This window comes from Malus sylvestris, chromosome 8 (genome assembly GCF_916048215.2).
Source record: "Malus sylvestris chromosome 8, drMalSylv7.2, whole genome shotgun sequence".
NCBI classification, from domain to species: Eukaryota; Viridiplantae; Streptophyta; class Magnoliopsida; order Rosales; family Rosaceae; genus Malus; species Malus sylvestris.
The window spans coordinates 18,306,253-18,326,192 of NC_062267.1; the positions used below are offsets into that span (position 1 = coordinate 18,306,253).

A 19,940-nucleotide genomic window follows, 5' to 3' on the forward strand; every position below is an offset into this window, starting at 1 on the left:
TTCACCAATGTATTGAAATCCTAGTGTAAAGTAATTTTATCAAAACCACAAATTTCAGAAGTGATAATCTTTTTTAGTAAACCACTGAATCAGATGAAGTTTCCCTTTAAAAGCAAGGCACTCAGTTGGTGGTATGTTATGGTAAAAAAAATCAATACTATTGAACAAGTGCTTAAATGGGCTTGCATGTGAGATTTTTGGACCCTAACATACACAAAGTCAAATGTGTCATTAATTTTTTTTTTATTAAAAAGTGGGCAAACAAAAAGATATATGAGATGTGTCTAGTAGCTCTCTTATATTATATAAATACATACCATTATCTTACATGGACATTAAGAAAAACTTATAACCACCTTTTAAAACAGTTTAATTAGTAAACAATCCTATTTTCTGACACCTGCATAGTATATATATTTGGATTAGGAGAAATTAGGTTCTCATCCTTCTTTTTGCTACTCCATTGATTAAAATCTCATTCCTTTTCAATTTTTGATCAAGGTCCTTGGGTATTAATAACATCATTAATTATTTCAATAATAAAATATTTTTTTATTTCTAAATATATTCATTTAATGTTAAAAATGTTACAATTAGTATATTTATATTTATGACTAAATTTTTTATCATAGATTTTTAGTTTTAGTTTGTACCCATTTTTAATTTGTACCAATTTTCTTTTCAGTATTAATTTGTACCCATATATTAATTTCTTTTTGTGCCCATATTTTTTTAAGTTTATTTGTAGTTGTACCCATATATATTTTTTATTTGTACTTTTTATTTTGCTAAATGTACCCATTCATGTAAAACTTTTTAATCTTAAAATGTACTCATTCTTAAATATACCAATTTGTTATATGTAAAATGTACCATTTTTTTTATATAAATTCTATTCAATTTTTTTCTAATCCATTTTTAAAATTATATGGGTACATTCTTTTTTCTTTGATTTTAAATTGTACCCATGTCAAGTTTAATCGAAGATATTTACTAATTTTATTAAGCCTAATATTTTTTTTTGTTGTGATTTTGAAGAATGTACCCATGTTTTGATACAATAATGTTTTTGGTTAATTTTGATGAATGTACCCATGTTTGTATATATATACACACACAATAGTATATTTATATTTTAATATTTTAAATCCCACAAATTATGGTTTTTATTTATTTAAAATCTCATTTATATAAACAACTAAAATTTCTAATTTTTAATTTAAAAAATATAGTAGCGTACATAGAAATAAATTATCACATTAATTTCAGGGATCTCGATCAAAAATTAAAAACCAACAAGGACCGCATCCAAAGTATTCATTTGGATTATTTGTTTCCCTGTAAAGAAGCTGTTGAGTACGTAGGTTTTTACCTTCTCTCATGCTCAATGACCTTTGGAAGGTTGACTAGAAAATATCTCAACCCTTGAAGGCCAATATAACAATAAAAGTAAGAAAGAGTTATCTGTCCCCCTAAAAAAATTCTTCTCTACAAACAATTTATGCAACCGGTGTCTCACGATAAGTAGTTGGGTTGGCTAGCATGTGATAAACCAGAAACGAGACACGAGACATCGAATGAAAGGCCTTATAAAACGCTGCTAGTTTCATATTTGGAAAAACACGCATTCTTGTGGACATAGCCAATCTTTTGATCTCTCTTTTTGTTATCTTTGTTGTTGTTATTCTTCTTCTTCTTTCAATCTGTGCATAGTGCGTGGTTTTTACCCATGCGTCCTCTTATCCCTTCCATTCGGAATCTGTATATATCTACCTATAAATCCATTGTCAAGAAATGGCGACACATGAAAAAGAAATCATCCTCAGCTCCACAAGAGGAAGCCATAGTTGACCAATGTCGAGACAATGATGTGATTTTTGAGGTAAATATATTGTTCGATTGTCAATTTTGCATGATTGTTCAATACATATATATACAGTCTACATTAACAATCTTACAAAACATAACATGAGAGCAATATTCCTCTCGTATACAAAATGATCAAAATTTATAAACAAGAATTGCGCGTGGATAGGAATGTCTTAGAAAGATAATAAAATTTCATTGTAATATTAACTTTGAAAATCAATATGCTTATTCCTGTGTTTATCTAATTACATGCATGCATGCAGATTAACGATAACCTTGATAATCAATATGCTGCAACATTATGCTTCCATAATTAACAACATTATAACCTCGTTTTTTCACGTGTTTCTAATTGCATTGCATGCATACAGATTAACTAATTTGTATACGTAGTATTGATCAAGATAGCTTTTATATGTATACATATATGTGTATATACATACAGGAAGTGGGTGAGGATACAGAAAAGAAAACCATGCATGGATTGCACAGCTTTAGATGCATTAGCCTGCAAAGAATGCGACGCCATGATCCATCAAGCCCTAGAGGTCTCAAAAGCGTGGACTGCATCTTTAACGTGTCTTCTCCTCGTTTCTCAAAGAGCTCAAGCCGAAAGAGTCGCACCCCTTCACCCTCCCTCAAGAAATCTAAGAGCCGGAAAAGCTGGCCCGATTCTGCGGTGCCCTCTCCGGCAACCCCCACTACGCCGGGGTGTACTACTAAAAGCGCGGACTGCACGCCTGCCCATCCCTTTCTCTCAAAAAGTGAGAGCCGGAAGATCCCTGCCCCCATCATGTTTTCTAACTCATCTGGGATGTTGAAACCCCCAGCCATTGAGAAGCAGCTTGAGTGCACCTTAGAGGAGCTGTGCTTTGGATGCCAGAAGAAGATGAAGGTCACAAGGGCTATCGTCAAAGACACCGGGTTGGTTACCTTGTCCTTGATTTACTATACAAGTATTCTCGTCAAAATGTCATCAAAATATTGATCGCGTCTCTTTTTCATGTACTTGTACGTATATATGTGTGTGACTTAACGACTCAAAATGAGATCTCTTTATCAAACATGTTATGACTAGTACGAATGGCTGATCATATTGTTGACTGCATCCTTTATGAAGGTGAAACCCTAAATAGGCAGAACTTGGATCAACAATGTGATTAGTAAATGTGGCACGGAAGCGATACTCTAGAACCAAATATCATTTGCTCATATATATATGGGTGAAGCTTAGATCATTTGCTTACTTGTTCCTAGTATCTTTTCATATTAATTTGTTTTAATGGCAGGCAATTGGCTCAAGAAGATGAATTGGTAACAATACAAGTGGAGCCAGGATGGAAGAAAGGAACAAAGATTACATTTGAAGGATTGGGAAATGAGAGACGAGGTGCATACCCAGCAGACATAATCTTTGTGATTTCTGAAAAACGACACCCTTTGTTCAGAAGAGAAGGAGATGACTTGGAGTTGGCACTTGAGATTCCATTGGTGGAGGCTCTCACCGGCTGCATCATCTCAATCCCTCTGCTGGGCGGAGACCAGATGAAGCTGACGATCGACGACATCATATATCCTGGCTATGAAAAGATCATATCCGGCCAAGGCATGGCAGTCTCTAAAGATGAAGGAAAGAGAGGAAACTTGAAGGTCACGTTTCTGGTCGATTTTCCGACCGCCCTCACCCATGAACAACGATTGGATGTTCAAACCATTTTAGAGGATTATGATTGATCGTCAGTGATTGTAGTCTTTTTTGCTCCCTTCATTGTTTTCATAGTAGATAGTACAGATAGAATCCAATGCTTCATTTGTATAATACAGGTAGAAGCTTTTGTAAGACAACCCGGTGTTTATATATTGAAGAGTTTTAGCGCAGAACTGGGAGTAACCAAGTTAGAGCATTGTGATCTTCCCGCTGCGCCCAAGTTCGAAACCCTTTCACCTAGTTTAGGTTAGAATTAAATATGGCTCGGATAAAACCCACGAAACGCTTTAGCTTTGGAACATGATAGTATAAGCAGCAAGAACATGATTGTATGATACAATTACAAACACATTTAAACATATAAATCTATGATATTCACCCCCAACTTTTACACTCTCCATTTCCCTTTTCATAAACAATCAAGCCTTTGTCAAAGTGAAATCAGAACAATATTCGTTTACTATACAACGAAAGACTTGTATAAATGACCGAAAGAAGAAATCACACGAGCAAAGCGAGATCCTATTCTCTCTTAAGCCTCAGGCCATCCGAACAGAGCACGGATTATGCTTAATATGCCACCGCCCATTAGAGCCTTCAGAATTCTTAGCTTCCCCTTTGTGTATGGTGGGTACCTTATGGAGGCATCCCCAACAAAACCGCGATAAACAACAGCCTTCTTATGGCTAAAGGCGTCGAAAGAGAATTTTCCATGGTATGCACCCATTCCACTCTCTCCAACTCCTCCAAAAGGCACGGAGGGTACAGCAAGCTGTACCATCAAGTATATATAAAGCAAATTAGATTCTAAACAGAGTTTGGAGTAACGGAAATAGATTAATCAGTGTGCATGTGACTGTGCGGTGTTATATGTAACAAATGGAAATGCCAAGAATGCATCGATGAACATGTACTGTCTTGTTTCAAGAATTTCGAGGGTGAAGTATTACATGTACGGTCGTGTCATTGATAACCAAACCCCCGGCAGATACAGTATTTACAAAGTGCTCCTTCAGCTTCTTCTTGTTGGTAAACAAATACGCAGCAAGGGGCTTTGCTCCTGAGTTTATCAAATCAAAACTGTCTTCCAATTTGTCGACCTGTAACAAACAGAAGGGAAGATATTGCATTGGATCTCCAGCGTCACGTGCATATAAAAACAGAACAATTCAATCATACAAATGCTACTCTTTCAAAAATGTTTCCACTATTAAAATATGGCAACAATCAGCCTACTTTTTTGCGCATGATGAAGGTAGCTAGACTACTTTCCTTTCAAATCATCCCAAATGAGAACCATGTTAGATATTCTGTTACTAGTTCACAATTCGAAAAATCTGATTCTATAGCTTTTGATCAATGTGCTGAGACTGCCAGATCTATTTAAATATTTTGCTGCAAAAATATTTCGTTGAAAGCACAAACTCACAACAACAAAATCTGTGATTCTTACCGTGAGAATGGGAAGCAAAGGGCCAAATATTTCCTCAGTCATGATCAAAGAGTCTTGTGGGACATTGAGCAAGATGGTGGGAGCTATCCTCCTGTGATCAAAAGGAAGAAGCATTAATCGCATTTACGATACAATGCAATACCCTATTAATTCAGAGAGAGAGAGAGAGAGAGAGAGAGAGAGAGCGCTAAGAAGAGAACAATCAGATAAAGTATAACATACAAGTTGGTTTTGTCCATTTCACCTCCATGGACGATCTTTCCAGAAACCTTATCCTCATCCAAGAGCTTTGTCAAGCGAGCAAAGTGATTAGGATTCACAATACGAGACAAATCTTTTGATTCTAGTTGATTCTTTCCATAGAAGTTCTCCAATTCTTGTTTCAGAGATTCCACCTGTGAATAAAGACAATGAAACAGATGGCACAAACAGAAAAACAAATTCAGATCTCCAATGGGATATGAGGGTAACCTTACCAGCTTAGGAGCAAAATCTTTTGTTGTTACGATATAATCAGGGGAGACACAAGCCTGTCCATTATTACACCCCCACTTACCAACGATTATGCGCCTACATGCAACCTTGGAGAAACAAAACGACAAGTTTGTACATGAGACGAGATGAAAATCGCAGCACCGTAGTAGCAGAAAGTAAAATACATCAAATATTATTGAGGCTATGCAAGAAGGAAGGTCTCTATACTTGTAAGTTGATGCCAGAATCAACGATAACAGGGGATTTTCCTCCAAGCTCCAAAAGAACTGGTGTAAGGTGCTTTGCAGCACTAGCCATCACTATACATCCAACCCTACCATTTCCTACAAATTTAAATATAATATTTTCAACCCATTATATAGAAAAATCAGCTGTAATCTAAGGAAGATGAAAAATCAGAACAAATGAGAGGAAAATGACTAAGAACCTGTGTAACATATCTTATCCCACTTTTGCTCTAATAGTGCAGATGTTTCAGCAATGGCCCCCTCAACGACTCTTATACAAGAGCTATCCATATATTCACCTACAAGTTTTGCAAGCAATGACGATGTGGCTGGAGCAAGTTCTGATGGTTTAAGAACCACAACATTACCAGCCGCAATGGCTCCAACAACTGGATCAAGTGAGAGTACTGGAAAAAAGATACTACAAAATTATTTTTGTTTGAGGACAGGATTAATTAGGACTATAGAGCTCAATGCTAAACTTAAAAAAAAAAGTCCAGTATGAACGTACAGAAAGGATAGTTCCATGCTGAAATTACTAGTATAGCACCAAGAGGTTCAGACACTATTTCAGCTGATGCAGGAAAAACTGCTATTGAAGTTTTAACCTGTAATGAAAGGGAAATATTAGCATGTTACTCATGGGGAAAATAGATAGAATACAAATGTCAAATCAACTCAAGAAATGTCTGTCTTGACAAACAAAATGTCAATGGAGTTGCTGACAAAGACAAACCTTTTCTGGCTTCATCCATTTCCTCAGCTCCTTAATAGCCAAATTACATGAGTTTTTTAACATAGCTATCTACACGAAAACCATATAAACGAAATATGAAGTCAATAACAAACAAGACATTCATGTGAAGTTTTCACAGAGAAGAAATTAATTGGACAAGGGCCTAAATAATTGGATGACTTTATTGATTAGGTAAGCATTTGATTCAATAATTGTCTATTTCGCTAGCAGGAGAGCCAAAAGATTGTGTCCACAACCACCAAAACCAATGGCTGACAAAAAATGCTCTCCATTTGTTTACCAAATTGGGAGAGAGCCAATTTTTCAATCCAAACTGTTCCGGTGCAGAAACATCCAATTCAGGGTGAACCACGAAATCCACAGTTCAGATTCTGACCCGCCATCTCCATTTTTGTATGGAGTTAAAGCAGAGCCATATCCACAGTAGCACATATGTAAGATATCTATAATTCAATACAGAAGTATACCTATATACATATATATGTGTAAGCGTATATATATATTGCTAGATATCCAACATGTTATGTTGCTAGACTATGAATCAGCACCGCATATTCAAACACGGGTTTACCCTAATCAATGGTTCTGATAGTCTGGAAACATAAGATACTGGACCTTTCTAACAAATCAGGCATTTGCAAATTTAAACATCTATCTCTACTACAAATTAAAAACACGCAACAATCTTTATTGTTGTCAAATTTATTCCTGTAAGTCTCTACATAGTTTTAAGCGTTTTTGTCCTGCAGACACCCCATGCGGTTAATGGAAAGTTGATTCTTTACCTTTTCTCCGCATCACACCTAGCTATATTTAGAAAAGACAAGGCTTGACTTATCTCAAAGAATAAAAATTTTAAGATATATGAATACTTATGACACCAAACAGACATGAAAAGTACTCCTCAACTTACAAGAGTTATTACAAACCCCATAATAAAGCCCTACCCGGCTAGCCCCTCCCCACCCAAAAAAAAAATTGGAAGAAAAAAAAAATGCGAGCAACCTTCTTAGTTCTTATTCTACCTTCTCGGCTCTCCTCATCCTACAATGTTGAATGATTATTTGAACCGCCTATTTTCTTGGTTACTATTCAAAGATCTTTTTGCAAAAAATTAACTAAATCCGAAATCGTTTAGACATCTAATGGTTATTCAAGAAATTAGACAAACTATGATTCTCAATTAAACATTGAAATTTTGACACTGTTAGTCAACCGGTTATGCAGACTTGATCCCCAAAGGTGATATAGAAAGTAGACAGTTCAGATCATCAAACAACATTGCATGATGAACAAGAAAGCCGAGAAGATTCAAGTGAGAAGGTTGCTAGCATCCAAAAGAAAAGGGCTGACTTTCAAATGGAGGGAATGCATCCTCACAAATAGTATGAGAGACAAATTTATCTGTGCAATAAATCTAGTGGGGTGTCATTGATTACCCCTGTGATCCACTCCACCCACTTCTTACATTCTTCCTGCATAGCTTATTAAATATACCCCACATAATGTATGCATCAGAACTACTAAGTGACAGAAGCACGATTTTCCTACCCCAAGTGACAAGGCCTCCCCACCTAGTTTGAGAAGAATTTGGAAATTATGATCGGGATTTAGAGTCCAATGGAAAGCACAAAACCAAAGAGACACCATTATGTAATCGAAAAATATGCACAAATAAAATCGGTTACAAATTTTTAATCGAACATAAAAGTGGATGAACACTAATTAGACAATGAAAGGGGCACTAAAACCGTACACGGCTTACTTTTGTGGGATCCAATTGCGCATATTTTTCTAGGCAATTACATAACAGAACATTTGAGTGAGCAATCAGCATTTAATAGTGTCGTACTCAACTAAAGCAATCAGCAAATTCTAGTCACAACCCAATTCATGATTTAGCATATAGATATGAATTATTGACATGAGAGAGAGAGAGAGAGAGAGAGAGAACATGTCCACATCAAATCATTGAGAAACCAACAAAAAAATTCGATCCAAATTTCTCAGCAAATTTTAATCACAACCTAATTCACTGGTGAGAAATTAAATGGGGGAATCGGAGGACCTCATAGACTTGGGATTCGAGTTCAGGCTTGGAGAGGTCGGAGCGGAGAGCGTTGACGATCTCCAGCTCGTTTTCGGTGAGGAGCTTGAGGATGCACTCGAGCTGCGACACCCTCCATTGATAGCTCCGAGTCTTGCCGGAGGCGAAGGTCACTCTCAGCTCCTTGACCACAGCAGAGGCGGCTTCTTCGTCGAAAGGCTTCTCCGAACCCATGGTAGAACTAGAAACGGATAGACAGAGTAGAAGAATGTATGTATATATATGTGTGTATGTGTGTATATATATTTGAATTGAGCGTGTGTGTGTATATATATATATATTTGAATTGAGTGTGTGGGAAGAGACGTGTGGAGATCTCTCTCTATCTGACTTACGAAGGAAGAGAAGAACAGTTGTTGATGGAACAGACGATGTCACACCCGGAGATAAACCAGAAGAGAGAGGGAGAGGGAGAGAGAGAGAGAGGGTTCCCGCGACTTAACGGAATTGGGTTGTGATTTGTCACGTCACTTTAATACTGTTAAGTTTTTTATTCAAAATAAGTTACGACTTATGTTAAAGAATTTTTTTTTTATTTTTCTTTAATATATTGATATTTTAGACTAAGAAGGAAGGAAGTTCATGTATGTAATACAATGAGTAACTTAATTTGGTATCGAAGATGAATACTACAAGACCATATTACTTAATGACATGTTTAAGATTATTTTGGACACCAACATCTCATTATTCATATAAATATCACCCTACTTCCATTAAGTTCTTCCTAAAAACTATAGGATTTGTAGAAAATCAATTGAAAATATCATGAACTTTAAGCAATATTTTCTCATTACATAGTGCTTTTGACAAAAAAAAAAAAAAAGGAAGAAGAAGATAAAACCTAATATATGTAAAAGCACATGCAAAAAAAAGAAAAAAAAAGAGAAGATAAAACCTAATTTCAATCAAAATATATGAATTCTTGGGTACATTACTATATAGCTTATTTTACATTTTTTTAACACTATGTATCAGGATACATTCTTTTGCTATTTATGATTTCATAATATTACATTTTAATATAATGAGGGTCTTTGTATCTAGGATTTATATGCCCCCCCCCCCCCAAAAAAAAAAAAAAACACACACACACACACATATATATGTATATGTATACACACAATATGGGATTATAAATCTCATACATGTCAAACATATAAAAATATACATATTAATGAGGTTTTTAAAATCAAGAGACTTTGATAAAAAATTGAAGGTTTTAATTAAAAACTGCTAGTGACTATAGACCAAATCCAAAGTCTCCATTTATAGAACTTCATAGCTAATCAATTGTACATGCAACTTAGGAAATTAATTGGCTGAAATGTTTATGAAACTTGAACAATTGGCTAGAATAGTAAAAAAACTAAATATTGATTGTCAAATTGATCGAACACTTACAAACTTATGATATCATCTTTATAATCCATCACTTCACCCTTGTAGAGGCTTTTATTTTTGTAAATTTATTAATTTACTACCTGTGTATTGTAGACGCATTAAAGCAGCCAATTTTACATGAAACTTTAGCACTTTTGGAAAGTTTGAAAATTGAAATGACAAATAGAATCACTGCAATTACTAAATTGGGTACGAAAGGTACCCAGACCAACCTCGTCCACCCCAACCTTATCCTTCATACGATGATCAATAAGTCAAAATATCAAAAATAAAAAATGAAGTGTTATCCAGACATCTATTTTTAGTTTTTACATACTCCTTCAAATTTCGGTTGTCAGTTTAGACGAATTGAAAAAGATCAATGAACATATATTAACAAGGATATGAAGGAGGTAAAAGGGATGTGTGAATAATATCATCCAAACAAAAACCCCACAAACCAAAAAATAAACTAGAAGAGCACACAAAGATGCAGATGATGTTTTACTGCATTGATGGAAAACAATAATGATTATGCATTATGGTGTGAATTCAATTCTCATCAATTTTCACCCCTCCAACATTAACAATTTAACACACTAACGGTGGAGAGAGAGGAACCTAACCTCTTGAACGTAGGCTTCAAATTCAGGTTTGGAGAGGTCTGACCGAAGAGCATCGACGATCTCTTGTTCGTGAAGCTCCGCCACCTTCAAGAGGTTGTTCAGCTGCGACTCCCTCCACTCGTAGCTTCTGGTCTTGCCGGAATTATAGCTGGCCCTCAGCTCCTCAACCATGGTCAACGCATCTTTCGAATCAAAATACATCCTCTTCTGCTCCTCCACCGTCGCTATGAATATATAAAATGATATATCTTCTGAATAAAAATGAAAAGGTAGGTTTTACGAGGCAAGGAACAAAACAAACGTTATAAAAGAGGTGTGTCTTTGTCTGTATATCTCGTGCATTTGCCTTGGGTGAAAATGCTTTTCGAATCTGTAGAAGGTGACATTGGTCCCTCCACTACTCTCAAATGGGAGTGTAACACACGTTGGGAGATATTATAATATTTATTTGTGTTTTGTGTTCTTATTTGAAATTTCAAGGCGTAGGAAGGGAGAGCAAAAGAGTCCGAACACTTGAAACAAATCCTGGTACTATTTATTTTACCTTTTATTTTGTCCTAATCGTTAAAATTCAAAGTTTTCAAATCATTTTCATTTGTTTTTCTTAAATAATACAGGTAGTTGATGGTTTGGATTGGACGACCAAATAGAGGGCTTCAATCTAACAGCTTTAAAAGTTGTATCATTTAATGATACGAAGTATGAAATTTCACACCCTATTGTTTTACCATTAAAACTATACACTCTTAGGGTGCATTTATTACACTGGACTGTCTTGGACTGGATAGCTTCAGGGACTAAGTTGGACTGGCTTAGACTACACTAAGCTGGACTAGCTTAGTGAAGCGTTTGGTGCAATGTTGGACTATAAATTTATTTTTTCTTGCCTCCTTCTTGGATAGTGCTATTGCGGGGCAGCTGTCGGGGTGGTGCGGCACGTCGGCTGGCAGGGGCCAGGAGTTGGCTCGGCATGGGCCGAGGAGATGTCGTGGCAGGGACCACTGCTTGGGCAACTTGGCTTGGCTTGAGCTAAGGGCAGCTTGTACGGCTGGGGTCGCGGATTGTGGCGCTGAGGCGCAGTGCTAGGCGAGCCGTATGGCTCATGTCCTTTGAGCTATTGGACCTGACTCGGGCCAGGATGGCAATTGAGAGAAATGAGGAGATTGTGGGTCTCATGGGCTGCTGGAATGTTGGGTTGAGCTCCCCTGTTGAGTACCATGAATGTTGTTGGCTGCTTAGTCCTCTTCGCTGAGAGAAAGGTAGGCTGCTCCCGAAAGAAGAGGTGAATAGGATCAAGGCGGATGCATTGGCTCGTCCAATCACTGTTGTGGATCTTGCTGTAAGTGTAGGTGGGAAAAGGGATCTTCCCTGCCTGCTCAAGAGATGCCGGCTGAGAATAAAACCAAAGACTTCTTTCGCTCGCGCGGGTTCGCCGACTGCCTCCAGGCTTGTGATTGACTTGACTTTTTCCAAGGGGACGAAAAATGAGGCTGCTAGATTTGAGCATGTGGTGCCTGCCATGTCAAGAATGGCTAGTACGATTGCTGATATGATTGTTCGGCATAAAGGTCATGTCATGCCCCTAGTGCTGAATTTTGTACCAAGACGTCTGTTGGGAGCAAAGTCCGGTTCATCTTTGGAGAGGCTTACTATTATGAAGAGCGATAAGGTGGACTCTGCTGCTAAAGTGGTGCCAAGGCCTATTCCTTATGCTGCTGAGACTGATTCGCCTGCTGGGAATGAAGAGACTGCTTGCGTAGGCAGCTGTGAGAAATCCACTATGCCTGCTTCTGGGGAGGTTGCTGAGATCTATGTGCTTTTGAAACCAGATCTCTTGAAAACATGGACGCTTGTGCCAAGTTTGTTGATGGCGTCAGAAAGGTGTTTGCCCAAGCTCGTTTGCGAAGCATATGACCCAATTATAGAAGGACTGCTATGCTTGCTATGATGCAGATATAGCAAGACTGCTAAGGAGACAACAAATACTATGGTAGATTCTGAGCTTGTTGCTTTGAAGGGAGTGGATGAGCTGTAGCGCGTCCATGTTAGTCTACTTAAGAAGAATGAGCAGCTGAAGGGTGAGAAGGATAGGTTTGAGGTTTTAAGACCTTCTTTATTTCTCCGGAAGACTTGCTTGCTTTTACTTTTAAGGCTTCCATTGATGAAGTAGTTGGAGAAGTTAGTGCCCAGGTTGGGGCAGCCGGGGGTGAATCGCCGGATGATGCCGCTGCTAAGAGCGTTACGGCTGTTGAAGGTGTGGCGACCGAGTAGTGGTGGGATGTCCAAGCTGCTAAAGTGTAGTCATCTAGGTAGCCTTTAAGATTTTCTTTATTTTTCCTTGCAGCTCTTGTTTTGCTTGAACTCCTTTGGCCTTTGCTAGTTGTTTATAAACATGTTTTCCTTAACTTTTCTTCATTTTTGCTTCTTTTGTTCATGCCCTAACCTTTAGACTTGATAGACCAGTGGCAAGCATGCTACTTTTTTATAAGCAGACAAGCTCGCGTAGCCTATGCAGTCGTAGGTGTTGGTGTAGAACTTTGCAAAGTTGTTAGCCATTGGGTTGGCAGCCGGATGCCTTACTTACAGAAGCAGACAAGTCCGCGTAACCACTAGGCTGTTAACCTTGACTTTCTCTAATTCCATAGGTTGCGTAGCAAGTATCACAACACTTTAGGACTCGGTGTAGGTTGTTTCGCGCTTGGCAGAGGTGAAGCTTATTGACTACGTAGCATGTCGGCAGTGGATAAAACTTCGTATACGCGTGCTAGCTTGTTTAACCTTTCACAAGAATGTGCGGTTGTATAAGTCTAGTGCGGCTTTACTGCTTGAAGGGCAAGCCGTAGGCAGTCTTCCGGAATCCGTAGGCTACCTTAGTGCACTCGGTAGCAGCTTTAGGATTCCAGGGCAGCCGTCCATCGGATGTACTGCGTAATGTGCCCTCTCCGTCTCTAGGGCTCGGTTCCCCACATATTAAGCCAAGAGACCCAAAATCCTTCAGTTAGCTAAGCCTTGAAAAAGACCATTGTGGCTACTTCTAGGAATCCCGGCGCAAGCCATCGTGCATCTAGTTATATTAGGGTAGCCCGGCTCATCCACGTCTGGATATTCGGAGTGTAGAGTTTATCCTCTCGTTCTTGGAGAGCTGACCCATGTGGGTGTCGGGGAATTGGTTTACCCTCTCGCATTGAAGAGCAATTAGTTTACCCTTTCGCACTGGAGAGCATGGTTGGTCCCTCGGGGGGCGCAATTCCTACGGTAAGTCCCTAAGAAGGGCGCGGTCTTGAAGTTCAGGAGTGATCAGTTGTTGTAAGCATGCAGCCAAGCCAAGTCGTGATTACTTCTGAATTCCTCATTGAAAAACGAGTTAAACGAACGAGAACTTAGATGTAAGGTAAGAATTGCATAACAATTGGATAATCCTCGGCTGATGAGGTAGTGCCCGTCGAGCTGTTTGAGTCTTCGGGCTTTGATGTAGCGAGAGGTCACACATGGTACTTCCTCAGATTGTAGGCGTTCCACTGTTTTTCGATCTTTTTGTCGTTTTATGGTGGCAAGGGTGTAATTGTTCTTGCCACCTACTCTGCTGATCTTGTACGGACTTTCCTAAATGGGATCCATATTTTTGGAGCCTTTTCTGCTGGCAGTGATGAAGGTTTTTCTTATGACCAGATCTCTGGGCTGGAACTGCCGGATCTTGGCCCTTTTGTTGTAGCTGGAGAGGAGCTGATGCTGGTAGGCTGCAATGCGAGTGATAGTTTGTTCGCGCCTCTCTTCTGCCAAATCTAAACTTGTGGCCATCTTTTTTTGGTTGCTCGTCTTTTGGTTGTGCGATATGCCCATAGACATCCTTAGAGTTCGTCTGGCCGTTTTCTTTTCTTATTGGTGGGGGATTTCTTGTGGCAGTCGAGGATCATCTTAGTGGATGATTTGGCCCGCCTATTGCCTTGAGGATATCTTGGCGTAGACATGTGCTGCTCGATGCCATATTTTTGGAAGAACTTCGCCAAATCTTTGCCCATGAATTGCGGGCCGTTGTCGGTGATGATGGATTAAGGGATGCCAAATCGGCAAATGATACTCCTTCATATGAAGCGCTCTATGTCCGTCTAAACCATGATCATCATGGGCTCTGCTTCTATTTATTTGGTGAAGTAGTCGGTTGCCACGATCATCATGTTTTTGCCCCTGGTAGTTTGGCTGGTGATTAGCTAGGACTCGAATGAATGGAAAGCTTTTTCACCACCAAGTCTTTTGTCATTCGAAGACCTGCTAGTGGGGCTTCGTACTCTGCTTCATTGTTAGATTCTTTGAAGCTTAGAGTGATCGCCTGTTTAAGCATTGAAACGTCTGGGGTGGCAAGAACCACGGCTACTCACGAGCCTTCGTAGTTGGATGCGCCGTCGACATGTAAACGCTAGAAATCTCCATTGAGGGAGCATGTGTGGCTAAAGTGTGCTCGGCTACCTTCGGGGCGTCGTTGGACCGAGTTGTTGCGTTCATCAGAAAACTTTACATTTGCCAAGGTCTACGCCTTTATCGTTGTCGGTTTGGATTCAACGGAATAGTGCGTCATGAAGATGACTGCTTGCGTTTGAAGGTAAAACTTAAGCTTTTGGGTTACAACAATTATCGTCAAAGTTAACTTTTGAATTTTTAATAGCATCGAGGAGAGCTTTTGAACTGTAGAATACAGGTAGTCGGGCCCCCAGCTCTTCTCGCATGATGGTAGAGCTTATTGTTACTTTAGATACCGTCAAACATGCGAATAAGTCATCCGCTGCTTCTAGGGAGGTGATGTCGGGTACTTCTTCAAGTCATTGAATGTGCATTGGCGAGCCTCATCCCAAAATGCATGCTTCTCTGCCAAAGCAAAAGAGTCTACCAGAGTTAGATCTTCTTTCATGATCAATTTTCTGAATAACGGGTGGTCTGCTGGAAGTCCTTTTTGGAAGGCTGCTCTAGCTATCGAGTCGTTGCATCCGACTATTTTTGCCTTTTCTACTTTGAACCTCCTCACATAGTCACGAAGCGACTCATTTGGGTTCTTCTTGACGTTGAACAAATGGTCAGACTTCGTTTTGATCGAACGATAAGATGAATATTCTTTGGTGAAAACCAAAGAAAGTTTGTAGAAATTCCGGATGGATTGTGGCGGCAGGGTGTAGAACCAATCTTGTGCCTCGCCTTGTAGAGTGGTGGCGAATATCTTGCACATGAGATCATCGTTGTTTTGATAAAGGATCATTGCGGTTCGGTAGCGCTTTAAGTGTCTCTCCGGGTCTTCATCCCCCTTGAAAGATGTGAAATGTGGCATGCTGAACTCGCGTGGAGGCTCTGCCTGCTCGATCTCGTTCGTGAAGGGTGACTTGCTTATGTTGGTCATGTTCCGTCGTAGTGCCTCGTTGGTGACCTCGTTGCGTTGGAAATCATGCAATCGCTTGGTCAATAGTCTCTCTACTTCTTCCTGAATTTGCCTTTGTTGGGGTAGCAGAGCTCTCGGCTGCCCCTAGCCATGACTTGCTGGTCTAGGCTGCTCTTCCATGTGTTTGGCTCGTCTATGTCGCGGATGCAGTGCATGTGGTGTGTTCCTAGAAGGCGAACGGGTTCTTCGCAGGCTGCTGGTTGAACTTGAGCGGGATTGAGTGACTGTTTACCAGAAGGTTGCTCATGTTGACTATCGAAGTATGACTCTAACCGTGAATGTATGCTCATCCATGGCCCTAGTCGAGAGTGCACGCTAATCCGCGCGCTAAGACGAGAATGTACATTACCCAAACGTTTGGCTCGTGGCTGGTCGAGTGGCTGCTTACCGGGATGTTGCTGGAAAGGTCTGTCTGCCCTTGTCCTACTTCGGGATACCTCGTCCGGGGCACGTTGGATCCCGATGCGTTGTAAAAGTTGATTCACCAAGGTTGTCTGTTGTGCAAGGGCGCTTGTCAACTCTATGACTTGTCGAGACAAGTGTTGTTCGCCATTTGGATTGGAAAAGCTTGGAATGAATACGCCTCATTGGGCAATGAAAGGGTGGTAGACTCCGGGCGCGAGATTTGAGTTGGGAAATGTCAAATCCGTGAAAAAATGTGGTGAGAATGCCCCTGGCTCGATGGTAGGTCCAGATGGTTGAGATAGTCTTGGGCCGACTTAGGCTGCTTGGAAAGCCACAAAAGCAGGCTGGGCCGTGAGAGTGGGCTGCTCGACTGGAGCTGGCTGGGCCACGAGAGTGGGCTGCTCGACTGGAGCTGGCTGGACCACGGGAGTGGGCTGCTCGTCGGGAGCAGGCTGGGTCACCAGAGCAGGCTTCTTGGGAGGAGCAGGTTGGGCCACATGAGTGGGCTGCTCGACGGAAGCAGGTTGGGCCACATGAGTGGGCTGCTCGACGGAAGCAGGCTGGGCCACGGGAGTGGGTTGTTTGACGGAAGTAGGCTGGACCACGGGAGTGGGCTGCTCGTCGGGAGTAGGCTGGGTCACGAGAGCAGGCTGCTTGGCAGGAGCAGGCTGGGCCGCGAGAGCAGGTTGCTTGGCGGGAGTAGGCTGGGCCACGGGAGTGGGCTGCTCGTCGGGAGCAGGGCCGCGAGAGTAGGTTGCTTGGCGGGAGCAGGCTGGGCCATGGGAGTGGGCTGCTCGTCGGGAGCAGGCTGGGTCACGAGAGCAGGCTGCTTGGCAGGAGCAAGTTGGGCCGCGAAAGCAGGTTGCTTGGCGGGAGCAGGCTGGGCCGCGAGAGTAGGTTGCTTGGCGGGAGCAGGCTGCTTAGAATGTGATGCAAGCGAATGCGAGGCTTGGGCCCGGGCCCGTGCAAACTTGGATGACACGACTTGGGCCGTGGCCTTGGTGTCGTGAGCCTTGGATGGCACGGCTCGAGCCGTGGTGAAGACACCATGGACCTCGCCACGGGTGGCTACCGAGGTAGCCACCGTGGTGGTTCCCATGGTGGAAACTCGTGGTGGTGGTGCTGCTCCACTTATTGTCGCATTTAGCCTCACGGATCTCCGCAATCCCATTTCTTGAACATTAGAAATTTCATTTGTGGAATTTTCTAAATTTCTAGCCATTATATTTTGCTTATACGTTTTATCAAAGAACATTTGCAAGTAAAAAATTCTAATAATAAGATCGTATGAAAAATATTCAAATGGACTAGAAAATAAAGAAAAAACCTTTTTGTGCGAGAGTCTTCTACGAGTATGGATTTCAACTCTCAATGAAAGCACCAATTTGTGGATGCAAATTTTCTCCTCTTCGATCTTGGACGATTTTGCACCTACAAAACAACTAGCACCTTAGGTTAAGGCCAAAAGCCTCACGCGCCCACGATAAATGGGGGGGGCCTTTGGACGAAGAACCTCCGGTGCCAAAGTTAGAATTTTTAGAGAGAAAAAGTGTTTAGAGTGTTTAGCATTTTTTGCAAGAGGATTGGAATTACCATTTGGTGAAAATAGGTCCCTATTTATAGGGCTAGGTAGGTTTACTTTTTAGAGAGGAAATGTGGCCGGCCATTCAATAGGAATTTTAGGTTTTATTTGGCTAATTAAACCTAAAAGGAAATGTTTTGGTGGTTATGGTATTAATTGGCTAATAAAAAGGAAGAAATGGTGAAAAAGGTAGAAAAAAGTGATGGATTAGGTTTTGAATGGGGATAGCCGGCCCTCTAGTATTTTTAGGTTTGAATGGGTGTTTCAATTTGATAATTAAGGGATTGATTAGGTAATTAATCCCTTAATTAGTCAATTTTTAGGAAACATGAAAGGAATATATTATTTAGCTAATTGATTAGCTAAATAATGGAATATAAAACATATAAGATAAATTAGGTTTTGGGAATTACCTTGAAGAAAGGATTTGATGAAATAGGCTTTAAATTGTTACCTATTTTGAGCACTTTTGACTTGGTTGAAAGATAATTTCCCGCTGCTTGCGCGTAAGAATCCTGGTATGCCTGAAGGGTATTTTTGTCCTCTTTTGTCCAAAAGTCCACGTGTCGCCTAGTGAATATTTTTGGCTCCACATACCTTTCTAGAACACAGGATGTGGTGGCATTGTTGGTCTATTTGTGCAACTTAGTATGCTAGAAGTTGTTGAGTCCATGATCGAACTTCTAAGGTATTAATGTTCTGATCCATCAGTAAAAGAGAAATTCCTGCAACAAATTAAATAAGAACATGTGTAGAAAGTAATAAATTTGTATTGATGAATTTAGGGTTATTTATTTGAAAATCATGTGTTTTGGAGTATATCAGGATACATACTATTCAAAATTCTTCTGACACATGGCAACCCATTTGTGTAACCATTACAAGGTAATTGAGACATTTCGAATTTAGACGTGTGCTTTTGAGAATCAAGCCATAATGTTGCAATGATGTGAATGCCTTGCATGTGCATGAGAAATGATGGACTGCATTTTACATTTCCAATTGATTTCGGTTTGGCGAATTTATAGATCTTGCGGCATGACAATCCAGATTCAACGGTAAGATGACTCCTTAATATCTTATAAATATCTTCAGATTTCTTCTTTATTTCCTTCAGATTTCAAAGCGCTCAAGCCTTCACTTTTATTCCAGAATTTTTGCATAGTCTTTTTGCTTGAAGTCCTCACCTTCAATTTCTTTTCCCAAACCTTTCTAATTGAAAAACATCTTCTTCAGTGTTCTTCTTGCCACATGCTTACATATTTTAAAAACATGCTTATGTCGAGATTGAGGTAGCATTACACAATCAGGCTAAAAGGATTGGTAATCTAGAAGTGGCCTACAAAAGTGAACTCGGATGCAAGATCTAGTTGGAGAGGCAACTAAAGAAAAAATCTAAGGAGCTGGGGAAGGTGTTGGTAGACAAACAAACAGCTGAGAAAACCTACGAGATTAAGCAAAATAATTTGACCAAGTGTGCCATGAAAAGAATAAGGCTATTGACTTCAAGGCGATACTGGCCAGGGTTAAGGTAGAGTTAGAGTCAATGTTGAACGCCAAAGATGAGGTGGAATAAATATTGGAGACAGAGCAAAGTAATTGGGATGCAACATATGCCATCCTCGAGGCGGACTTGGAGAGACTTCGTTGCAAAGCAAAGTTGAAGGATGATGTGCATGTTGAAGCTCTCCAACAGGTGAGAAATGAGAATGAAATGGAATCAGCTGATCTATGTGAGGCTTTCCAGAAAAGTTTAGTTGACATATGTCGAAGGCTAGGATCGGAGTTATGTCACTGGTTATGCTGGTTAGGACCAAAGGGACCAATGAGATGCCTACTGCAAGTTGGTGGAGATAAAGAAAGTTAACTTTCCCATTCCTCCCAGCTTGTCATCGCAGAGTTGGAA

The 19,940-nt window shown here is 40.3% G+C and overlaps 2 protein-coding genes across 3 annotated transcripts; one reads left to right on the forward strand and one right to left on the reverse strand.

The window, feature by feature from the left end:
- The first annotated feature begins 1,590 nt into the window (after nucleotides 1–1,590).
- On the forward strand, nucleotides 1,591–3,781 carry LOC126632810 (uncharacterized). Its single transcript, XM_050303307.1, has 3 exons — nucleotides 1,591–1,882; nucleotides 2,315–2,793; nucleotides 3,159–3,781. The coding sequence occupies exons 1-3, from the start codon at nucleotides 1,730–1,732 to the stop codon at nucleotides 3,601–3,603; spliced, it is 1,077 nt and encodes a 358-aa protein (XP_050159264.1). The 5' UTR covers nucleotides 1,591–1,729; the 3' UTR covers nucleotides 3,604–3,781.
- Nucleotides 3,782–3,863: 82 nt separating this feature from the next.
- LOC126632808 (aldehyde dehydrogenase family 3 member H1-like) lies at nucleotides 3,864–10,941 on the reverse strand. Of its 2 annotated transcripts, none has more exons than XM_050303305.1 (10): nucleotides 10,626–10,941; nucleotides 6,489–6,557; nucleotides 6,264–6,360; nucleotides 5,953–6,159; nucleotides 5,733–5,848; nucleotides 5,507–5,611; nucleotides 5,253–5,425; nucleotides 5,031–5,121; nucleotides 4,528–4,677; nucleotides 3,864–4,349 (listed from the first exon to the last, which is right to left on the reverse strand). In XM_050303305.1, exons 1-10 carry the CDS (start codon nucleotides 10,824–10,826, stop codon nucleotides 4,110–4,112), a joined length of 1,449 nt encoding a protein of 482 aa, XP_050159262.1. In that variant the 5' UTR covers nucleotides 10,827–10,941; the 3' UTR covers nucleotides 3,864–4,109. The 2 variants fall into 2 exon arrangements, with proteins under 2 accessions (XP_050159262.1, XP_050159261.1); XM_050303304.1 differs by lacking the exon at nucleotides 10,626–10,941 and adding an exon at nucleotides 8,578–9,026.
- Nucleotides 10,942–19,940: the final 8,999 nt, after the last annotated feature.